The sequence below is a fragment of the Bos grunniens genome, chromosome 2 (assembly GCF_055505025.1).
Source record: "Bos grunniens cultivar Pamir isolate PY7600 chromosome 2, Bosgru_T2T1.0, whole genome shotgun sequence".
NCBI lineage: Eukaryota > Metazoa > Chordata > Mammalia > Artiodactyla > Bovidae > Bos > Bos grunniens.
In genome coordinates this window covers 85034281-85058475 of record NC_141166.1, presented here as the reverse complement: position 1 = coordinate 85058475, position 24195 = coordinate 85034281, and the positions used below count along the sequence as shown (strand labels likewise).

General features: G+C 36.6%; 1 protein-coding gene across 2 annotated transcripts in view; it reads right to left on the bottom strand.

Moving 5' to 3' along the window:
* Positions 1-24195, bottom strand: part of LOC147378292 (uncharacterized) — a 720625-nt gene that overhangs the window by 351198 nt on the left and 345232 nt on the right. For both annotated transcript variants that reach the window (XM_086351929.1, XM_086351940.1), the window contains exon 5: positions 3659-3728. In XM_086351929.1, coding sequence (XP_086208055.1) covers positions 3659-3728 — 70 coding nt within the window. The remainder of the gene's footprint in view (positions 1-3658; positions 3729-24195) is intronic.

Genomic DNA, 24195 nt, shown 5'->3' with positions numbered 1-24195 from the left:
TTTTTCTTGTTTTGGTGTTGAATGCTATTTAGATAACACAAAAACACATGACCTAAATTATTTTAGTGGTCATAGGAATTGTGCAGAATAAAAGAAAATAAATATGTTTAAAAACTTGCAAATGTTAGGAAAGTTTTATAGTCATTAAATAGCTAAGGTCTGATGCTAACAGAAAAACGCTGTATGATCTCCATTACCGTGTCCTCATTCTAAATGTACAAGCTCACATGTCAGCCATGGACTTGCCACGCCTGGTTAGATTTGTCTCCTTCAGTTACCTCTCATTTACTAACATAACCAGGCTCAGCACCTCCTCCCCAGCATGGCTTGGCTGTCCCATGAAAAAGTGATCTGGTTTGTTTAAACAGAATATTTTCTTACTGTTCTCTCTGTTATTATATATCATAGCAGAGAGTTTTGAGTTAATAAACCAGCATTTCACCACTGCCCACATGTCAAAATAGGTCATAGAACCTTCAAGGGAACATCAAATCAGAAGATCAGTAATATCACCATGGTTTGTGCCATGCATTTTGGAGTGTGACCACTCTGCCTTTTGGTTCATTGCCAATATATCCTGTCTTCCATTAGTCTTCTATTCTTGGAATATTGATCTTTTCACCGGAACTTGATTAAAAACCTCTTTAGCCCAGAGACCAAGCTGTGCACTTGTTTTGCACCAACCACCATATCTAATGTAGTACTGAGCACATAGTCCCCTGGATCTTCTTTTTCCTGGTGACATCTATTTAAAATGCAGGGAAGACAGAGGACTTATATTTCTTCATTACTTCACTCAAAAAACTGTTTTTGAACAGTTACCGCACAGCCTGGACTTTATAAAATGTGGGTAAACAACTGAAAACAAACTACAAACCTCATGGCAGTAGTTCTCAATCAGGGTCAATGTTGCATCCTAGGGGATAGTTGGCAATGTCTGGATATTGTTTCAATTGTCACAATTGAGGCAGGCGTGTTGCTGACAATGTGGAGGGCAGAGGTGAAGAATGCTGCTAAACATTTTATAATGCAAAGGACAGACGCCACAATAAAGAATTATCCAGCCCCAAATGGCAATTTGCCCAAGTTGAGATCCTGCCTTATAGTTTAATGGGTAATGTATAGTGTAATGCTTTTCAGAGAATGAAAAACAATTTTAATACAAACTTGCTAATGATTATGTCTTTTTACCCCCACTATTCTCAAGGAGGATGATTTCAATATTTGCATCTCATTAAACAATGTAACATTGATAATGATGTTAGCTTTAGAGGCTGACACATGACAAAATCTATATAAAGGAATTACTAATACTTTTTATCAAGAAGACTTTAGTAGATGGAGATATAAACAGTTGCTTCCTTTATTTTCTTAGAGTAGAAGTAGCATTTTCCTCATTAACAGAAATAAAGAAGATAATAGTAGATAAGGTTAAGTTTAGAAAAGCTATACTTATGCTCCATATTTCTGAAACCCTGATAACTACAGGGGCTACTCTACAGCTTGAGATCTCGCTAGTTAAGATTACCTAAGACTCAAATTCTTTTTATTCAAGGGTTTTGAGTAGAAAAATAATGTCTAATTATTTCTTATGTGATAATACATATGTAATACAATAATAAAATTTCAAGTAAATGAGAAATTTCCACTTAATATACAAGGATTTTTTATTTTTTTAATTTAAATTTATTTATTTTAATTGGAGGCTAATTACTTTACAATATTGTATTGGTTCTGCCACACATCAACATGAATCCGCCATGGGCGTACACATGTTCCCCATCCTGAACCACCCCCAACCTCCCTCCCGGTACCATCCCTCCGGGTCATCCCAGTGCACCAGCCCCAAGGATCCTGTATCAAACCTGGACTGGTGATTCGTTTCTTACATGATATTATACATGTTTCCATGACATTCCCCCAAATCATCCCACCCTCTCCCTCTCCCACAGAGTCCAAAGGACTGTTCTATACATCTGTGTCTCTTTTGCTGTCTCACATACAGGGTTATCATTACCATCTTTCTAAATTCCATATATATGCATTAGTATACTGTATTGGTGTTTTTCTTTCTGGCTTACTTCACTCTGTATAATAGGCTCCAGTTTCATCCACCTCATTAGAACTGATTCAAATGTATTCTTTGTAATGGCTGAGTAATACTCCATTGTGTATATGTACCACAGCTTTCTTATCCATTCATCTGCTGATGGATATCTAGGTTGCTTCCATGTTCTGGCTATTATAAACAGTGCTGTGATGAACATTGAGGTACACATGTCTCTTTGAATTCTGGTTTCCTTGGTGTGTATGCCCAGCAGGTGTATATGCCCAGCAGGATTTTTTAATCAGATAAAGACGAATCATAATAGTGCAGAACCACTTGAATTTTGAAACCGAACTTTCTTGCTAGTACTCCAAAGGTCAATTTCAAAAAGCTGTGTTGAATCACTTAATGCAAATTTTCATTTGTTTAACAGTAAAATCTTCCCTATTAGAGGGATGGCCCAGAGTTGGGGAACCAACTGGGCATGACCTAATTGTATCTAACCCAACTGTGAAACTGTTAAAAAGCAATGCCCCTTCATTTCTATTATTGCAAAACTTCAATAAAGTGTTAACTCTCTATGCCCATCAGACCTTCAAAGAATTAGAATAGCAAAAAGTATTAAATACACTCGTCACACCCATTACCCGCATGAAAGCTCCTAAGAAACCTACTGATCTGTGCATGTTAGTGTCCATTTCTGTCTGTCTCTGTCTTCTTTGTGTGTGTGTGTCTGTGTGTGTGTGCTCATCTGTGCGTGTCTTGGAGATGTAAGGTATATTCTTCTACTTGTATCTTTTTCTTTTCTACCTTACCTACAGTAGAATTGGCAACCTCCTTATCTCTGTCTCTGTATTTGTTAATCTGCTTATTGCATTTTACCATGAGTCTTTTTGTTGTTGTTGTATAGCTATGTCTGTTTCACTCAATTGACCATTTTTCAAAATGAAACAGATGTTTTCCTTATTTTAGTAATTGAATTATTTTACATTTCATTTAAAATGTCCATGCATTCATCCACTTAATCATTTAACATATAATTATTAAATACTTATTGTATTCCTGGTTTACTTTGGCATTAGGAATATGACAATTAACAACAACAAAAAAAGATTTTCCATACCCTCACTATACTTTAGAGTCTTTGGAGAAGATAGATAAGTAACCTGGCAATGGTATTTCATATGATAAATTCTTGAGAGCAGAAGTGGAGTTCTACCAGAACATGTAGAAGAGGCAACTAAATCAGTCTTAAAGGGGTTGAGACTTGAGGAAAACATGCCAAAGGTTTTGAAATCTAGACTTAAATAAGAGGAATTGACCTAAATTACCTTTCTGGGCAGTAAAAGAAGAATAGCTATTCCAAGTGGTAGAAACAGCAGCCAAATAATGACATGATCAGATGTGTATTTTAAAAATATCACTCACTTTTTCATACAATACTACAGTGGAAACAAGATTGTAAGCAAAGAGACCAGTCAGGAGCTTGTTGCAAATGTCTCTTCAAGAGGTGAAGTTGGCTTGCAGTAGAAGAGAGACAGAAAAAATTGAAAGATTATTGTCAGCTAGAGATGAGGATAGGAGAACTAGGGCTGATGCCATGGCTCTGACCTGGTCAGTTAGGAAACGATGATGCCATTCCTTGAGCTGGAGAGTAGAGAAGAAGGTTGAGGGGCAGGAGCTGGAAAAAAAAATACAAGTACAATAGTTAGACTTTGGAGGTGAGATTCTTTTTTTCTTAATGAATGAATAATTATACATATATTAACTTAATTCCTTCCAATATAGATGAAGAAGTAAAGAACCTCTCATCCAGTCCTTGATACGTATCATCAAAGGCTTTGGACAATTTTGTCTTACCACTGTACACTTGTGTTCCTTATTAGTGTCTGTCAAAAGATCAAATTAAAATATTTTATTAATCTCTTACATTTGTGTAGTCCTTCACAGTTTACTGCAGTTCTGTCCCATACAACTCTGGACAAAATCTCAAGTCTGTGAGCTGGCATTAGAGAAGCAGCCTAGGGCCAGGAAACCAGGATAGAACCACAGACCAGGAGTTCTAATGAGGTTGCTGCAAGTATTTATTCTGGGGTCACAGCCAGTGTTCAGAACCAGAAGTCACAGAGTTAACCAAGCCAAGGCCCAATATCCAAGCCAAGAGTCAGAGCCAAGGCCATGGGCAGAGCCAAGAAGCAGTCACAGGATTAGCACATTAGAACAAGCCCCAGAACTGCTGTTGAACCCATAGTCCTCCCTTAGGCCCTGTGTCCTTTGGAGGCATTCTCTCTCCACATACTGGCACTCTCAAAGGAAAGCAAGAGGTGGGAAAGGGCAACTGAGGGTTCCCCTGCCTTTATGGGAACTTTGCTTTGGACAGCACTATTCGATAACATATCTTAACCACATTCTGCACTTTCTTTTAAGACAGGTGAGGTTATTTTTTTAAAATCAACTTTGAGTATTATTTATGAATCTATTAATCCCCCTGAATTGTAAACATTCATTTTTTACATTAAATTAAAATCAATGAGGAAAAAAAATGCAATGACTCCAAATTCAATTGAATTTTTATCAAAGAACCTTAAAAACAGAAAATTCCAATTTCTATTTTTAATTCTTTCTTATGACATCCTATGATAGATCCTCCTTCACTCATCCTCTCTTATGGAACTTCAGTCATAACCCCTAGATTATTTTCTTTTCTCCTTTTCGATTTTGATGGAAGCAAGACACCCTAATATCCACCCAGGTTAAGAGAAAAAAAATAACTAAACTTTTACTAAACCTGTATTCTTAGAAATGTAGAAAATATATTTGTCTTTTTAAATATAATTTTGAATTGATAATACAATTATATGAATCAATAATTTTAAAAGTGCATTTAAAAAGTATACAGTGAAGCTTTCTTTCCCAGATCAGTTCCTCCTGTATTTCGGTTGCACACCACTGCCCACAAAGGTGATTGTTGTCATTAACTTTTTTGCTATCCCTTCAGAACTTTGTAGAAGTACAAACAGATATATGTTCCCATTTCTTCCTTTCCTAAGCAAAACATAGCACCATATTGCTCTGAACTTTGCTTTTTTTCATATAAGTATGTACAGATATTTCTCATTTATTTTTTGAGTTGTAAAGCATTCTGTTATAAGATGTCTTTCAGATTCTTTAACCAGTTGTTCAAAACTGTTTATATAGACACTTAGGTCATTCCTTTACTATTACAACATAGTGATAAATAATCTATATGGACATGAGTTTGAGCAAACTCAGGGAGATAATGAAGGACAGGGAAGCGTGAAGTGCTGCAGTTTAGGAGATTGCAGAGCCAGACATGACTTGGCAGCTTAACAACAATAATCTATTTATATATCATTTTGAATATATGCAAGCACATCCATAGGACAAATTGCCAGAATTGAATTTGATCAATTAGGAGATATTTGCTTTATTAATTTTAATGGATACTACTAAATAGCCTGCCACAGTGTCATACCCACTTTCCCACAGCCTTACTAGCAGGTACTTTCAACAACTTTTAAATTTTGCCAAAACCCAAATAAAAATCTATGGTTCTCAATATAGTTTAATTAATTTTTCTCTTATTGTGGGTGTTATTGAGCATCTTGTCATATATTTAAAAGGCCAAAGATGTGTTTCCTTTTCATAATATTTATATATATTTATTTTAAGTTGTTGCTATTTTTTAATCATCAATAACTAGAATAACTTTATGACACTAGTCCCTTTCCTACAATGTGAGTTTGTGAGTACTTTTCCAAGTGTTGTGTTTATCATTTGACTTTCACATATTGTTCTTGGCCATGCACAATTTTTAAATGTTTACGTGTCAATTTATTCATCTGTATTCGGCGTCTATATTATCAAAAATATAAAACATACTGGTGTCTCAACATGATAAAAATATATCTCTCTTTCCCCAATATAGCATCATAATTATTTGGAATATACCAGATGTAGGAGCAAAATAGGAATATTTAATATCAACATTAAGACTAATTTTTTCTGAATGGTACTGACACACAGAAATGAAAAAGAAAATAAAACTTGAGGCAAAAACATACCTAGATACAACCCCCAAATTTTGCAGGACTCATATGAAGAAATCTTATAAATGCTACTGAAGAACAAAAGGGAATTCTTAAGCTAATGAAAAACATACCATTACCTTGGACTAGAAGACCCAACATCATAAAAACATCAATTTCCCATAGGTTCAGTTCAGTTCAGTTCAGTCGCTCAGTCGTGTCCAACTCTTTGCAACCCCATGAATCGCAGCATGCCAGGCCTCCCTGTCCATCACCAACTTCCGGAGTTCACTCAAACTCACGTCCATCGAGTCGGTGATGCCATCCAGCCATCTCATCCTCTGTCGTCCCCTTCTCCTCCTGCCCCCAATCCCTCCCAGCATCAGAGTCTTTTCCAAAGAGTCAACTCTTTGCATGAGGTGGCACGCATTCATTTGATATACAATCCTCCCCAAAATAAGTGACTGGGTTTTTCTGTGTGTTTATTTTGTTTTCTAGTTTTGCTTTAAAAACTAGCCAAAATAAATATAAAATCCAAATAGAAAAACAAATACATAAGAATATCCAGGAAAACCCTGATTCAGAAGAGCAATAAAGGTAAATTAGTTCTAGAATATATTAAAATATATCATACATTATCACTAATTAAATTAGTATGTTAGTATCACCAGAAACTAATAGAAAATTATAAAAAATCCAAAAGTTGATTCAATATATAAAGAAATGTAGTTTATGTTAAAGATGGTATCTCAAGTCAATAGGTAAAGATGAATTACTCCATTAATGCTGCTGGGATGCCTGGATAATCATCTAAAACAGAATGCTGGATCCATATTTCATATATTCCAAGCATCATGTATTCAGAATGAATCAATGTTAGAAAAGAGAGAGAAGCAAGGAAAAAGGAAAGAAAAGAGAGAAAGGAAGGAACGGAGAAAGGAAGGGAAAGAAGGAGGTAAGCAGGACTAAAGCCCTAAATTGCACTATAGGTGAAACTCAAAATGAGGCAAACTTCTAACTATAAGGCAAATATATTTTTTAGTATTTTTTATGTTTGTATAATTTTAAAATCTTGCAAATTTTTTCTTGGATAACAAAATAACAGCCTGTGTCAAACCTCAAGCAGAGATTTTTGAGAAAAAAATGAGTAATCTCTTCTCTTTAAAGCAAAATGATATGCATGAGAATATCAGAGGACTATAAACACAGAGAGGGAATGGGATTTTAAAAGGCCTCTGGTTGAAATATATATTTTTTTTAATTCTGAGCAATCTTTCAAGTTAAGTATGTTAAGCCCTTGTATATTTTTTAAAAGAACATGGATTATAATGATTTATAGCTAGAAGACACAGGTTTGAGTTCCTTTTCTCTTACCAACCTTGTCTTTAGGGAAATTTCTCAATTTTTCTGAAATTTAGTTTTCTAATTAACAAATGAAATTAATGGTAAAATTCTTGTCAAAGTCACCAAGTTACTGTTTTGATCAAATAATCTATTCTGAAAATACTTCAGAGTCTATCAAAACTTCTTCATAATCTGTAAAAACTATATAAATGTTCATTGTTACTTAATATGTTATATATTTAAGCAAACAGATATATATTTATTTCAAAATAAGAAATTCAGATTGATTTTTTTTTCCATTTATTTTATTTTATTTTTTAACTTGCATACAAAGATATTCTATACAACATCCTAGCAGTCTTGGGGTTTACAGAGTAGAAGTTAAAATAAGTTTATTACTGTCTATGCAACTCCACTTTATTGATTTGAACATCATAATTTAAAATCAAACTAGATGATATGTGGAAAAATCACCATTCCAAATGGCATATTGGTGGATAGAAGCGTCAGCAGGTCAACAGGTACCATGAGGTATTGAAACAAAGCCAAACCCCTGATGGCCGTCCACTGAAGCCAGTCTACATAGACAGGCACATGATAGAGAGTCTTGGCAGGAGCGCCTGAGCTACAGAAGAAGCAAAGAAGGAAGGCACCTCTCTCCTCATTCTGAACCATCACCCCGTGTGCAAGCCTCTCCTTCAGGAGCTTGCAAAAGGTCATACTAACGGCAAACAGAACACAACAGCCTCTTTCCCCGTCTGGGTTTTTGTAACACAGAGGATAAAACTCTCAGACACAATGTGTTTTTGCGTCCTGACAAGAAAAAAATTTTTCAAATAAGGATGCTGGGAAGAGGAAGTGGCTTTGGTTTGGGTCTGGAATCTTAACTTTAAATAGGCAGGTAGGGCCAGTTCATTCAGGAAGCCCTATATCCAGGTGGACTCTTTATTTCTGAAAAAGAAATGACTTGCTGACTATCATTAGTCCCACCATCTGAGATGGAAAATGTACTAATATAGAGTTTACTGTATATACTTCTGTGCTTTAAATGACAGATATTATCTTCTGATCCCTGTCTGTTCTCAGGAACAAAATAAATTAAAAATAAAACACAAACACTTCCCTTCCCCTATTGCCTCCCCTGCCCTGTGAAAAAAGAAGAAAATCTTTTGTGATCAAGAAAAACTTTTTCATGAAACTAGTCTAAATCCTTTCATTATGTTGCTCAGTTTTCATTCCACAAAATTTGTTCTTAAGTTTCAAATTACTAATTTTCAAAAATTCTTCTTCAATGTTTGTTTATTTATTTGCCCAAAGGATGGCTTCTATCAGTTGCATTATTTGAGTAATCATCAGCAAAATTCTACACTGGACTAAGCTTCCTTAAATATGCTTTGTAGATTGTTCGTGCCTATTTCCACTCAGACTGATTAGGTGTAGCTCTAACCGGAGGATTCCGCCTGTTGGTCCCACCTACTGCCAGGGGCATGCTGGAGTCAGCGTGCATCACTTGCCAGAGTTGATAATGATTGTAGCTGGAAATTGGCCATGGCACAGATAAATTTAACTACGGAAATTGCCAAAAATTAAAAACCAACTTCCCCCACTCAAGAAAGTCACTTGTTAGTCATATTCCAGCATACCACAGCTATGTTCTTTCTTGCCGACCACTGTTCTCTGACCAGTGTGATGAAAGAGACACCTTAAATATTTTGAAAGGATGATTTGCATCCTACTTGCAATACAAACTGAAGGTGAGTGCCTACTCATACCAAAACATAGAAACCATACTGAGTCAGGTGTAAAACCATTTGACATCCTCCAGAAGCAGGATCTTAAGCTGTTAAGTATATAATCACTTAATGGCACTATTGGGAACCTATTCTTGAAAGCCATTCATATTTCTTGCTGGCAGGAATTGATTTCAGACTATTTTGTAGTGAGTGGTTCATTTTTTAAAAATTTCTTTCAGTGCACTAAGATCACCAGAATTCAGAGGCTGGATTCAGAATTCAGAAATACTGAGGCTGAAGCCAGTTGTCTGGATGAGTACAACCACCTATCAGAAGGTATCATAGTGTGACTATTTTCCATGCTCCACTATTTGCAGCAAACCAAAAATTCAAATAAGTCTCAAGATAGAGTGTGCAGAATGGAGAAGTAAAGTGGAGGGAGAGCTGCAGTTCATTAATCAAGTCATGAATTAGGAACAGTTGCTTTGGGGCAATAGTATAGCGGGAACATGGATACAAAGAGGATTCTCATTCCTAGCTTCCTTTCTCTGCTTTCAGCAAATACGGTGGTGGGATGGTCCAAAACCCTTTTCACCCAGATACCAGATAATTTGAAATCTTCTTCAAAACATGACCTATAGCATTTGTTGTGAGATGAATTGCATCCCCCCCACAAAATTCTTACATGGAAACCTTACGACACCAGTAGCTCCTCAGAATGTGACTATCTGAAAAGAGGACCTTTAAAGAGATAATTATGGTAAAATGTTGTCCATGTGAGCCCTAATCCAATATGACTGATCTCCTTATAAGAGTGGATTAAGATAAAGACAACACACAGGGGCACCAGGTGAAAGACAACAGAAGACAGCCAAGGAGACAGGCTTCCAAATTAACAACCTTGCTGACACCTTGATCCTGGTCTTACAGCTTCTAGAACTGTGAGAAAATATGCTTTTCTAGTTTAAGCCACCCAGTCCGTGGTACTTTGTTACATTAACCCTAGTAAGCTAATACAGCATTCCTCATTATTATGAACTGAATTGTGCACTTCCTCCAAATTCATGATAGGATGGCATCACAAACTCAATGGACATGAGTTTGAGCAAACTCTGGGAGATAGTAAAGGACAGGGAAGCCTGGCGAGCTGCAGTCCCTGGGGCCAAACAGAGTCAGAAACAATGAGGGACTGAACAATGACAATCAAATTCATATGTTGAAACTTTAACCCCCAATGTGAATATATTTGGAGATAGGACCTTTACAGAGATAACTAAGCTTAAATGAAATCATAGGGATAAGATCTTAATCTGAAAGAACTGATACCATAAGACAAAAAATAAACACCAGAAATTTCCTTCTTTCTATACCTACACAGAGGAAAAGCTACATGAGGACACAGCAAGGAGGAATTGTCCACAAGCTTGGAAGAGTGGCCTCACCAGCATCTTGCCAGCACCTTGATCTTGGACTTTCAGTCTCCAGAAATTTAATAACATAAATTTCTGTTATTTAAGCCACCAGTATGTGGTATTTGGTTATGGCAGCCCAAGCAGACCGATAACAGTGGTTAAGACTCCACACTCCCAATGCAGGGGGCCTAAGCTCTATCCCTGGTCAGGGAACTAAGATCCTGCATGCTGCAACTAAAGATCCTACAAGCCACATCAAAGTTCCTGCACATGGCAATGAATACCCAACACAGCCAAGTAAATAAGTATTTTAACAACAAAGAAAGAATCATAGTATCCTGGTATCTTTGTATCAGTATCTTTCTTTGTAAGTTTTACTGCTGCATTATTAAATGATGTAATTACCTGTTAGGCTAAATCCAAAATGGAATCTGAGAAGAAATAATGCCAGTTCTTTTCCCCCAAACTTCAAGTGTACTTCAAATAAGAAGCAAGTAAGACAAAAGTTACATATACTACTTTACTACCCTATGGTTTTGGGCTTCTAAAGGCTTCATTCCTAAAATTAGAGACAAATTAGAGAGATATTTAGTTACTGGTAGACAGTGACCCAAAAAGAGGCTACCTATTCTGCTCATGGGCATAATTCTTCACTTAAGTCACCTAGCAACACAGTTATTTAGGAGGAAGCATGAACACTTCCTGACCACTAGGTTATCATGTGGTCTACCAATGTCAGAGTCACCCAAATGCGTGATGAGTTCCTGCGATGCCCCTCAGGCTCTGCACTCTGGAAGACCCCCAACTGACTCAGTGCCTGGCACTGCAGAGGAAAGTGAAAATAGATCTGTACTGCATATCCTTCCATGCTTATCCTCCATCATTTTTAATCCTGCTCTGTAGTTTGGGAAGTGACCAAAATTGATGGCATCAACAGAGTACCTTTGTCTTGCAACTTCTGGTATGTATTTACCAGCAGAGTATCCACAGATAGAGGAGATTGGGGCTATGGCTTTTGTTCCATTGGCTGTCCCCTCCGCCTTCCAGATCCTTGGGGATTGATTGTGTTATTCTATTGCCATTCACAGGTCCAGTCAACAGCCTTCACCATTTAAATACACTCTCTGAGTTCCAGTACCTCTCTTTCTACATTTTTTTTAGGCCTACATTTTAAAATCTGCCTTTTCTTTCTGGTGATTGAGTACTGCCCAGTCCTTGCATGTTTCCCTAAACATTGCCCAAACAGCTTTGTAAACCATCCTGAATTAGTTTGAGTGAACCATCTTTTTATTCTTTTGCCAGAGCTCTGACAGGTACAAGAACCAGTGGGAGTCAAAGTGTAGCTGAGCCATCAGACACACACACACACACACACACACACACACACACACACACACACCTCTGCACACCCAGCCAAATCACTACATTCTAATATGTTCCCACCTTAAGGTTTTTGTGCTTAGTGTTTTTTCTTTTGAAGACTCTCTCCATTTTTCTTTCCATGATTGGTTCCATCTCATAATTTCAGTTTCCTTTTCAGAGTCCCTGTCTGTATAAAACAGGTCCCTCTCTTCCCTTGTGATTGCTCTGCTTCATTTCCTTCTAGTGTGTATCAACATCTGAATCTCTCTTTATACAGTTTCTATCACCCACTTCTACAGGCTCCAAAAGATTAGGGATCTTGGCTGTGTTACTACACCTCTAGTGCCCACAGCTGTGTCTGAGACATAGCAGGCTCTCAATAATTCTATACATCACTTATCAGTCACTCTCTACTCCCTTCTCTTCACCCACATGAATACACTCACATACACATAGTCTCTCCACCATGCACATATACCTTTAAGATTATTCACATTTTAAATATATAATTCCTACAGGATACTTTAGATGCTATTTTAATTAAATTACATAGATAAGAATTGTTGAGGAACAGAGCCACTGGGTATATCATCAGATTGCCCTAAACCTAAGGTTGTCAATCTCCCTAGAAATATGCTTTGACTTAGGCAAGAAGGCAATAAATTATTAATAAGATGGAGAGATTTTTACTCCCAGGGAGGGACTTGGACACCAGCGGAGAAATAGTCTCAATCATTGATTCATTCGACCAATTTCTATTTCCTTAAATAAAAAGTGGTACATCAATAGAAAGTTTAAGGATAATGATGGAACACTTAATATTAAATGAAAGAAAAACCAAGGAGATGTGGATGAGATTTGAAAGACTTTGAAGTCCACATGAGGAGGGATTTGGTCTTTTGCCTTCCACCTAGAATACATAATTAAGATGACTTTGGCTCCAATGGGGCACATGGGGACTGTAGAAGGTTTGAACATTTTAAGGATTTAGAACATGTCTACAGTTGTCTCTGCCTTAATTACATAAGGGGAAAGCTTTTATTTTAACTCTGGCCAAGAAACCCTAGTCATGAAACTGTTTTTATTTGACGAAATGTTTACTCTCACAGGAAAGAGGCAAGGCTGTGCACATTTGATGAGCCAACACTGAAGTGGTTATACATGAGCAGAGGGAAAGATCCAAGGAACGGGCATGGAAAAGTTGCCAAAATTATCATGACATCAAGGTCATAGATCAAATCCATGACCTTCCTGAAAATCTTGGGAAATGCATGTTTACAAAATACATGGCACAATCACGAAACCTCTAAAGGCATTCTCCAAACAGTCATATATTCCAAACTGCTACATTGTATATAACAATGAATAAAATGTTAATGTTTCAAAGACTTTGAAAGCAAACAAGCTTATAAATGCAGATTTCAGTTATAGAGAAATCCTTGTCATGAATCATCTGTGCATACCTTTTCTATGCACAAATGTAGCCAAACCTCCAGACAGCTGAAAGATAAAGACAAACACCAAGAACAAAGCACAGAACTAAAGCTAAGAGAGATTTGACTCGTGTTTTGAGGGTCCATGCCACTTCTGACGGAGAAGGCAATGGCACCCCACTCCAGTACTCTTGCCTGGAAAATCCCATGGACGGAGGAGCCTGGTAGGCTGCAGTCCATGGGGTCGCTAGGAGTCGGACACGACTGAGTGACTTCACTTTCACTTTTCACTTTCATGCACTGGAGAAGGAAATGGCACCCCACTCCAGTATTCTTGCCTGGAGAATCCCAGGGATGGGGGAGCCTGGTGGGCTGCTGTCTATGGGGTTGCACAGAGTCGGACACGACTGAAGTGATTTAGCATAGCCATTTCTGACTGCTGTGGGATGTTTACTGTTCGTGAAGGACAGAGAGAGTGAACACTGATTATGAGCTCACTCCAAAGTCTCTCACACCCAATAAACTGTGCTGCGTTTAGGAGGTCTGGTTGGGAACGGCTGAGACCATCCTATCAGTATGACTCCTCTGGAAGCTCTGAGATAATCTTGCACAGTCACAAATATTATTACTTGGTCAATAAAAACCTCATTTTGCAGGACTAGATTGATGAAGATAAATAATACATGCACAGTTAATGACTACAGCAACAGTCTGGAATCCAACAGCCTTGAGGTCTAGCCTCAGTCCATCCCCTATTTTACTCTGAAATGCACAATACTTAAGCTGTTTCCCTCAGTTCCCTGGTTCAGTTTTATTTACTACTATGTACAAAACATTTTCCTAGAAGAGGAGAGATACCAAGATGAATAAGAAATTCACCATGCAATAGACTCTAGCCCAGTCACAGCAATATAAATTAATACCGAGTGAATGGGAAACATTAGGATTAACGTGTAAGGAATTACCAAGTTTTAAAGCTGAGTGAAAACAAAGGATTTGTATACTGAAACCCCCTATCTTAAGCTTATGGAAGATAGTACAAACTTAACAGTTTTTAACTCTTGATTGTTGTTTTAACTTGATTAAGTTTTTAACTCTTTATTGATTGTTCACATATCCTTGACCCTTTAGTGAGGGCACAATTTTTATCCTTATCCAAATGTAATTCCAACAAAGACCAACTTGGATTTCTATGAGGTATAAAGCATACCATTTCTAAGGGAAATAAAATATGATTGAAATTTTATAGCAAATAACACACCTAGGCAACCTTGTCAACTGCTATTATGGCATGGCATTTAGAATTTCTTTCTCCTTTGAGTTATAGCCCCAACTATATTATAACTTCTTAGAAGACAAAAGTCTGAGATTTATACTTATGGGTTTAGAGTGCTTAGCACCAAAAATAAAGCAGACTGGATGCTCAGAATCCTTTTCCACAGTGTTGGACTCTCATTTTGAACTTACATTCACCAATACAATCTCTATATAAGATGAAAGCAGGAAAAAGTGCTGAAGTCAAAAGAAGTTTAATGAAATGGAAGGGAAGATTGACTAAAAATTAAGAAACAGAAAAGCCAAGATCCTGAACTATGCCTATATATATATCACTGAGTCCCCCAGATCCTTGAAGAGTGGCCCTCTTTCAATATTTATTCAATGAATAAATGAAATAATTATTACTCTCTCTGGGACAAAAAATTGAGCTCAAAGGACCTGAGATAGCAGGTTGGCCATGTCCCATGAGAAGAATCACATGATCTATTTGGTTCAAAATAATAATATGAAATCATTCTAGCCATTATTCACATATCTACAATAAAATGAGTGATGAGGGGAAGCAAATGAGAGAAAAGAATACAATTCATGGAGGACATATTATGTGTTAAGTCTTTTTACAATAAGTCTTATTTAATTCTTAAACATTCTTATAAATTAGATACTATTATTCATTCTATAAATTTTTAAAAAACTGAATAATAAGTGTAATTATCACTAATTCAAGAGAAATAGGGGAAAGTGAAACAGTTTTGTTGTCAGAAATATAAAACATCAGAAATTAAATTATCCTTCAAAATGTTGACATGTTAATTTAATACTTTTACTAAAAAGAACAATAGGCAAACTGCTTACTTTAAAATGTATGCGTATGTTTGCACAAACATGCACATTTCCATTGGATGATAAAGCTAAAGTACCGCTTGGAAAAATGTAATGAACAAATCCAGAAAACCGTTTTACCAAAAAAACTCCTATTAATGACCTCAGTTCTGTTTTGGAAGAAACTGCTCTCTAAGGAGAAATGAAGTAAGTTTTAGTTTCAACATTCACTGTCTTTTTGTGCTGTTCATGAATAAGTTGGACTAATTGTTGGATGTGAGAAGTGACGGTTTTATGGCACGTATTACTGCCCCCAAATTTTTGGTTGCTAAATTCGTCATCTTTAACCAACGAGTGACGCTGCATCTAGAAGAGATATGATTCTCAATATGGAGTCCCCTGAATTCTTTGCAATGCCCACATGTATCTGCAACAGGTAACCCCAGTTATCAATTCACAAACTTGAGACACTGAAAGAGCATCCTTCAAATATCACATAACATTTCAATATTTAATATGCATTTTAAGCATATCAATTTCTGCATATAAAGAGTGACTAGCACATCATGCATTACAATATCATACTAGTTTTTGAAGAACAACGGCTTTCAATTTAAAGAAGAAAACACCCTCCAGCTGAAGAAAATTCTCACATTACAATATGTTTAAAAGAATCTATTCCAGTTGTGGTTGGTTGTCTATGAGAAATCTTTTTCATGGGGAAAAAAATTGAACATTCCCATGTGAAAGTCTTTTTCACAAGAGAAAAAAACTGTACGCTGCATTTTATACAAACTAGGTGAATTCAAAATGATGGATCATTTCAAAAATATTCATTATACTATTTACTTACATAAATGTGGTTGTATAAAAAGTAAAAAAGGAATGCATTCACAATTGGTTTAAGTAATTTTCTCTTGGCAAACCACCATATAAAACAGGGGCGTCATGGCGCCACAGAATTCTGAATTGTGGTGGAGCATCATCAGTACACATGGCATTAATCTTTGTCTCGTTGCAGGAGACACCCTTGCTTGCATTAGCAGGCTGCCTCTTAAATGTAAGATGGTGTAATGTAACTCAGGTTTAAATAACACAATAAATAAGATCTATTTCTCTTTAGTTTTCTCACCAATCACTTTCCAAGCCCCCTTTGTTAAAGTGCTTCATTGTTTACACATTTTAATGTAAATAACAAATTATCAAGGTGGGAGGGGGTGCTTTTCCAAAAGAACATGGTGAAGGAAGCCCTCGAGAGGGTAATATCAAATTTTTTTATTTAAATTGTTAAGCAGTTAAAAGATATTTTTTTTTAAGTCAGCATATATATGTGAACGTAGCATATTTACTTGCCCCACTTTCTTGTCTGCAAACTGACAGTCCCAATATTTTGGAAATTGCACTGTTTTATATCACTTCATGTTCCCCGTGACAAGGGGAACATTTAGCTGTCTTTAATGTCTTCTAATTAAATACTCAAAGCATTCTTAAAGTCTTCTTTTTCCAAATATAGATATATTTTAAAATAACAAACTTTTCCAAATGCATTTTTCTATTGAACTGAGAAGCTTTCAGAAACTGTCCCCACTGAATATAATGACTATTTAAGGAAACAAGCTATTTATGTGGAAATATTAAGAGGGATGATTTTGATAACCCACACTCAAGGCCAAAATAAGGATCACTGGGACTTTTACCGAAGAAGTTAATGGAGGCCAGGCCATTGGCAAATGACCTTGAAATCCCTCGATGTAGCCTCAAATTGGCTTCAGCACAAGCTTATTATTAATGCAGACAGCTAGTGTATACCATGAAAAGCACATGGTATCTTTCTGTAAAACCAGAGCTATCACTCAGGCACCCCCATATACAAATATAAGCATCAACGTGACAGCACTTTTATGTGTTTTTTTTTATAAATATCACAAATTTGTTAATCAGTATTTTATGTGGCCTAAAAAGTAGAATAAGCAGATAAAGTCTAATTAAATATGTATATAGAAGCTTTATGTATAAGAATTATCAGATAAAGGTATCTTAATAAAATGTATTATCTTACAATATTTGAATCAGATTTTAGATTGTATTTTCATCTTTAATTTGTAAGGTCCCAGAGGCACATATCAAACATCTTTTATTTTAGATATCTCAACATGTGAAAACTATATTCCCCAAAGTCTTTGAAAATTGATATGACATATTTCAGAACTTACACACATGTGCATATGTACACACACACACACACATAAACACTCACTCTACCCAGTCAGAAAGGAATTGTTTGCTCAATTTGCAGATATGAAATCATTAGGGACTGAGTTTTACTTTGGGAAATTTGAGCACCATGTATTGTTAATGTAAAATAAAGAAATAAAGCCTGGGAAGTTAGAAGATTATTTTTTTTGGAAATGCATGTTTAGAACTTTAAAAAAAAAAAAAGAAAACATTCTCCTAATGGTAAAGCATTAACAAATACTTTTTCATATGAATAAAATCTGTAATCAGTTAGATAAGAGCAATGTGCCTTTTTTTGGCATTTAATCAAACAATGAAATCATATACACATTTCCTGACACAAAAGACAAATGATGTAATAATCTGAAGGAGTTTCTCTATCTCCTTGGAACTTTGCATACTTGACTTGTTTTCCATATTTTGTGACTTTAAATGGTGGGAAAATTATATTAAAATGCTTGTAGCAGTTCCTCTAAACTAGCATCCTTTTTGTTTTATTGTATTTAATATAAAAGCAGCAATTATTTGATTTCAAAGTTATGAAAATATGTACCTTATGAGAAAACAAGCAATTTAAGCTTTAATTGGTGTCATTTTTCACAGAACTGGCAAGATTCTTGCATCCCTGGCATGTTGTTTTTCTATAAAACTGCAGAGCTGCCTTCAATGAATGTTTTACGAACGCAAAAGTTGTTATATGAAGGTATATGCATAGATGCCTGGAAATATAAGATTTCTGGTGGGAGTTATTTACAAAAGATGTATTTCATTTGTTACTGTGCGTGTAACAACTCCTATTATTCTAAATGTTTCTCTCGTCTCAATAAGACTGTTCTTAGCTCATGTCTATGAAACATTGGGGCTTGTGTTTAAAGTAAAATAAAAGTGGATGCTTTGATGAGGGAAAAACATAACACCTGAGAAAAGTAAAAAGAAATGATAATTTTAACTGAAAAGAAATCGTACTGTAATATACTAACAGGCTAATTCTGGTTTTAACCAGAAGAAAGACAATATAAAATATACACTGGGAGGCTTGTCTTACATAAATTACATATATGAACCACAAAACTTCTATTTTTTGAAATGTTGGTTTACCATGAATACTTTGACTTATTTCTGTTCAGGTTACACACATCCCACATTTTCAAAATTATGTTCTGCGCTGAAGAATAACAGTTCTATATATTTATTGAGAGGTTTCACGACCTGAGCATCTCCAAGGATTTCAGTGGCTTCTACACCTGAGGAGGTAGGTACTTGTTTATTGTTGTTTTAAATGCAAATTTCCAGAGCTACAGCCAAGATTTCTTATTCAAAAGAGCAGAATGAAGATAAAGAATCCACATTTTTTTAAAATGTCTAGATGGGTCCTATGATCAGCCAGATTTTTAGGAAAACTGCAAATTAGTGGACATTACGCAGGAAGTCCTTTCTGGGTTAAATAGAGATTAAGACAAATAAGTATTCTTTATATTTTATTTACATCACTCACTTTTGTTTTAAGTTGACCATATTTATTGAAAACAATGATGAACATACACAGAGCACTACTATATGCCAGGCCCTGTGCTAACCACAATATATGCTTGCAACCCAACAGTCCTATAAAACAGATAACCATTCTCTCCTCTGTAGGGATGAGGGAATTATTTGTTAGGGAGCAATTTACTATAGTCACAAAGCAAGTAATAAACAAGTAAAAAGTGTAAACCATTTCTGTGTGACTCTAAAGGTCAATTTCCTAACCACTGTATTATACTAGGAGACTCAAGCAACAAACACGACCATAAGTGTTTTGAAAGCCTTTTCCTGTTGACTGCTCAAGTTAAGAATCAATTAATACTTAGTACTGATGTGATCCAAACTATTGACATTTGCTCATTGTTACCATTATTGATCTGATTCAATTTTGATTCACATTGAACTACCAAAGATGATTGAGTTGTATCAGCACAAGTTTTCCCTTGGTGCCATTTTCTATAAATATCAATATTAAAAGTTTTAAATAGTAGCTGAATGGGAAACAAATTATATAAAATGTGCAATCCATGTATAATTGCCACCTACTAATTTACTAATCCATGACTGCATGAAACTAACAAGATATAGCAAAGATATTGGCAGGAAAGTTAAAAAGATTATTTTTCTGGGACCCACAAATTTATTTCCAAAAGGATATCAAACCATTGTTCATTGTTGAGAAATGACCTTTGATCCTAAGTGTTTCCCATGATTTTTCCATTTTGGATTATAAGTCCCTCCATGGTTTCTCCCAGTACTCTGGATTTACTCCTACTGGAACACTAGCCTGTGAACCCTTGAGGTGCAGGGCTTCTGATGTTTGTCCTTCAATCCCCTGAGGGAGCTGTATTGGTTTTGCTTTGTTTTATTTAATTGTTTTTATTGAAGTGTAGCTAATTTACAGTATTGCATTACTTTCAGGTTTACAGCAAAGTGACTCAGTTTATAGATATATTCTTTTTCAGATTACTTTCCCTACAGTTCATTACAAAATATTGAGTATGGGTCCCCATGCTAATACAGTAGGTCCTCATTGGTTATTCTATTGTTATGGGCCTAATTCTGGACGTGGTCAACAATTTTTTTTTAATGTAAAGGACAAGATAATACATATTTTAGGCCTTTAAGATTATATCATATCTTTGGCAACTATTCATCTCTGCTACTGGAATGCAAAAATGGGGATACACAATACATAAGTAAATGGGTATGGTTGTGTTCCAATTAAGCTTTCTTCATGGACACTGATATTTTGCTTTCAGTTTTTATGTGATACAAAGTACTATTCTAGTTTGGACGTTTTTCAATAATTTTAAAATGTAAAAATTATTTTTGGCTTGCATGCATGCTCAGTCACTAAATTGTGTCCGACTTTTTGTGACCCCATGGACTGTAGCCTGCCAGGCTCCTCTGTCCATGGGATTCTCCAGGAAAGAATGCTAGAATGGGTTGCCATTTCCTATTCCAGGGGATCTTCCCAACCCAGGGATTGAAGCCCTGTCTCCTGTGCCTCCTGCATTGACAGGCAGATTCTTACTGCTGAGCAAACTGAGAAGCCCATACAAATACAGTCAGAGGGCCAAATCTGACTAGTGAGCAATAGTTTGCTGACCCCTACACTAGGCAACCAATACTTATTTGTTGACTGGTTGCATGGCAAGGTAGTTGTGAGAAATTAGTCTCTGCTTAGGCTGAAGACATGATGAGATGATGCATATGATAAAGGAAAGCCTAGTTCCTGACTTTCAATTTCTGCTTTAGAAATAAAGGACAAGAAAAGAACTCCTAAGATAGTACTTAATAGGCAAGGCCAAAAGGATGCAGTTGTTGTTGTTGTTTAGTCGCTAAGTCACGTCTGACTCATTTATGACCACAGGGACTATAGCCTGCCAGGTTCCTCTGTCCATGGAATTCTCCAGGCAAGAAAACTGGAGTGGGTTGCCCTTTACTCCTCCAGGGGATCTTCCCATTCCAGAGATCTAACCCACATCTCCTGCATTGGCAGGTGGGCCACCTGGGAAGTGAGCTACCAGGGAAGCCCAAAATGAGGCAGGGCCACATAATTAATATCAAACTAAAGATTTCTGGAAAAATCCAGGTCATATGTAGACTGACTCAACAACAACAACAACAAAAACTATAGTAGTCCATCCTCATCAACAGATAAAGACTTTTAGTTGCTTCTCTGACCTCTTGTTCAACATCCTGTGGACCATGGACACCTGTTCCCACATCTCACTCTCACTCTGATCCTCTTCTAGGCTCATATTAATTATTTATTTGACAACAGTTGCCTTGATTTGAAAACTCAAAGTTTATTCATGGAGCAAATCTGAAGTTTTTCACAGACAAACTGCATTACTGTGCCCTGGCATTTTGTGTATTTAGTTTGGGAAAACATCTTACAGGACATACACCATCCAGGCAGATCTAGGATGGTGCTTGTAGGCCTGGGCAAATGACAAAGATGAAGATGAGACCTGAGGCAATGGTAGAAGTGGGCATACTTTGTCCTTGCCTGCCTCCTGAAATCCCTAAACTCAGAGGAACAATTTATGTCAGTCCCACAAGTCCCTGCTGAGAATATAATGCAGTAAGACTGTACATTAATGGATTCCACCACTTTATAGTATAGGTTTCTTAAAAGACACAATACACTTCCTTCCATTACTAAGATGCCTGACTTCTAGGATATAGACAACTCCCTGCCTTCTCTCTATTAGACAAGCCAGCCAATAATCCCACATGCTCACATGTCATCACTTCTCCTCTGCAACCCAAATCACTCAAAGCAAGAGAATGCATGAAGAGTTACTTGGTTTATTAATCAGGAAAAATGATGTGCCTTACTTTAGAAGTTGTTCTTTGAGCTTTATGAACTGGCATCTGACTGTTTACAAATATGATATTTGATCTCTGGCCTGAAATACTTGACTTCAAAAGGAAATGGTGGAGAGTATTATGATATAGAGGAAATCAGTAGGGGATTCAAGAGTGCTTGCAGCAGTCATCATAATACGTGACCATAAATTTATGTGCTGCAGTACTTATTCATTGTCACCCTCCTAGTGGCGAGCCCCATTGGAGTAAGGACTATGCTTTTACAATGGTGTAAAACAGAGCCTGGTATACAACCAGTACTCAATTAAAATGTATTAAACAAATAAATTATTAAAGTGATCAAAAATTAGTTGACAAATAATCATGGTTATTTATTTACTTATAACAGTAAATAGCAGACATTTCCAGTTCACTTTACCACAGTGCCAAGTCAAACAATGATATGTCTCTGCTTTAATTCAAGATCTACTCTTACAATATCCAGCACTCATATAATATCCAATATGTATCAGCTTCAGCTTCATGTGATTCTGACCCTCTGCTTCATCCATCTTATATTTTACTTTCCTTACTATAGTATTATTACTTTCCTTACCATATTACTCACTGCCTTTTTCTTTCTTTTTTTTTTTCTTTTTTCATCTCTGTCTTCAGGAACTTCCATTACCTTCGTAGGCCGAAATAATCCTGCTCTCTGAGATGACACATCCATGGTTTGTGGAATTAGTGAGGACAGTAGCAGTTTCCTAGCTGCCACTTCTTAGAGTAAATAAAGAGAATGACATCTATATCTATATACCTACATCTATCTATCATTCCATTGGTCTACCTATCTTTACACTTGCTTTAATGCTGAACTAATGCTGTCACGTCATGGTTCATGTCTACATCTATCTGCTTCTGAACACTGTCAGCAGCATACAAAGTGTGCGTCACTAAGTCGTGTTCAACTCTTTTGTGGGTCCATGGACTGTAGCCCACCAGGATCCTCTGTCAATGGGATTCTCCAGGCAAGAATACTGGAGTGGGTTGCCATTTCCTCCTCCAAGGGATCTTCCTGACCCAGGGATTGAACCATATCTCCTGTGTCTCCTGCATTCTTCATCACTTCATCCTGGATTCTTCATCACTAAGCCACCTGGGAAGCCTGTCATGAAGTATCAGTCTCCTGTAATCAGGAATAATGCAAAGTGGTGACCAAATTCCAAGGAACTTACAAGTGCCTACATTCAGCAGCCTTAGAGGTATCAGTTCAGTTCAGCCACTCAGTCGTGTCTGACTCTTTGGACCTCATGGACTGCAGCATGCCAGGCTTCCCTGTCCATCACCAACTCCCAGAGCTTGCTCAAACTCATATCCATCAAGTAGGTGATGTCATCCAACCATCTCATCCTCTGTCATTGCTTTCTCCTCCTGCCTTCAATCTTTCCCAGCATCAGGGTCTTTTCCAAAGAGTCAGTTCTTTACATCAGGTGGCCAAATTATTGGAGTTTCAGCTTCAGCATCAGTCCTTCCAATTTAATTCAGGACTGATTTCCTTTAGGATGGACTAGTTGTATCTCCTTTCTATCCAAGAGACTCTCAAGAGTCTTTTCCAACACCACAGTTTAAAAGCATCAATTCCTCGGCACTCAGTCCAACTCTCACATCCATACATGACTACTGGAAAAACCATAGCTTTGTCTAGACAGACCTTTATCAGCAAAGTAATATCTCTGCTTTTTAATATGCTGTCTAGGTTGGTCATAGCTTTTCTTCCAAGGAGCAAGTGTCTTTTAATTTCATGGCTGCAGTCACCATCTGCAGTGATTTTGGAGCACACAAAAATAAAGTCTTTAACTGTTTCCACTGTTCCCCCATCTATTTGCCATGAAGTGATGGGGCCAGATGCCATGATTTTCGTGTTTTGAATGTTGAGTTTTAAGCCAGCTTTTTCACTCTCCTCTTTCACTTTCATCAAGAGGCTCTTTAGTTCCTCTTTGCTTTCTGCCATAAGGGTGATGTCATCTGCATATCTGAGGTTATTGTTATTTCTCCCGGCAATCTTGATTCCAGCTCGTGCTTCATCCAGCCCAGCATTTCTCATGATGTACTCTGCATATAAGTTAAATAAAC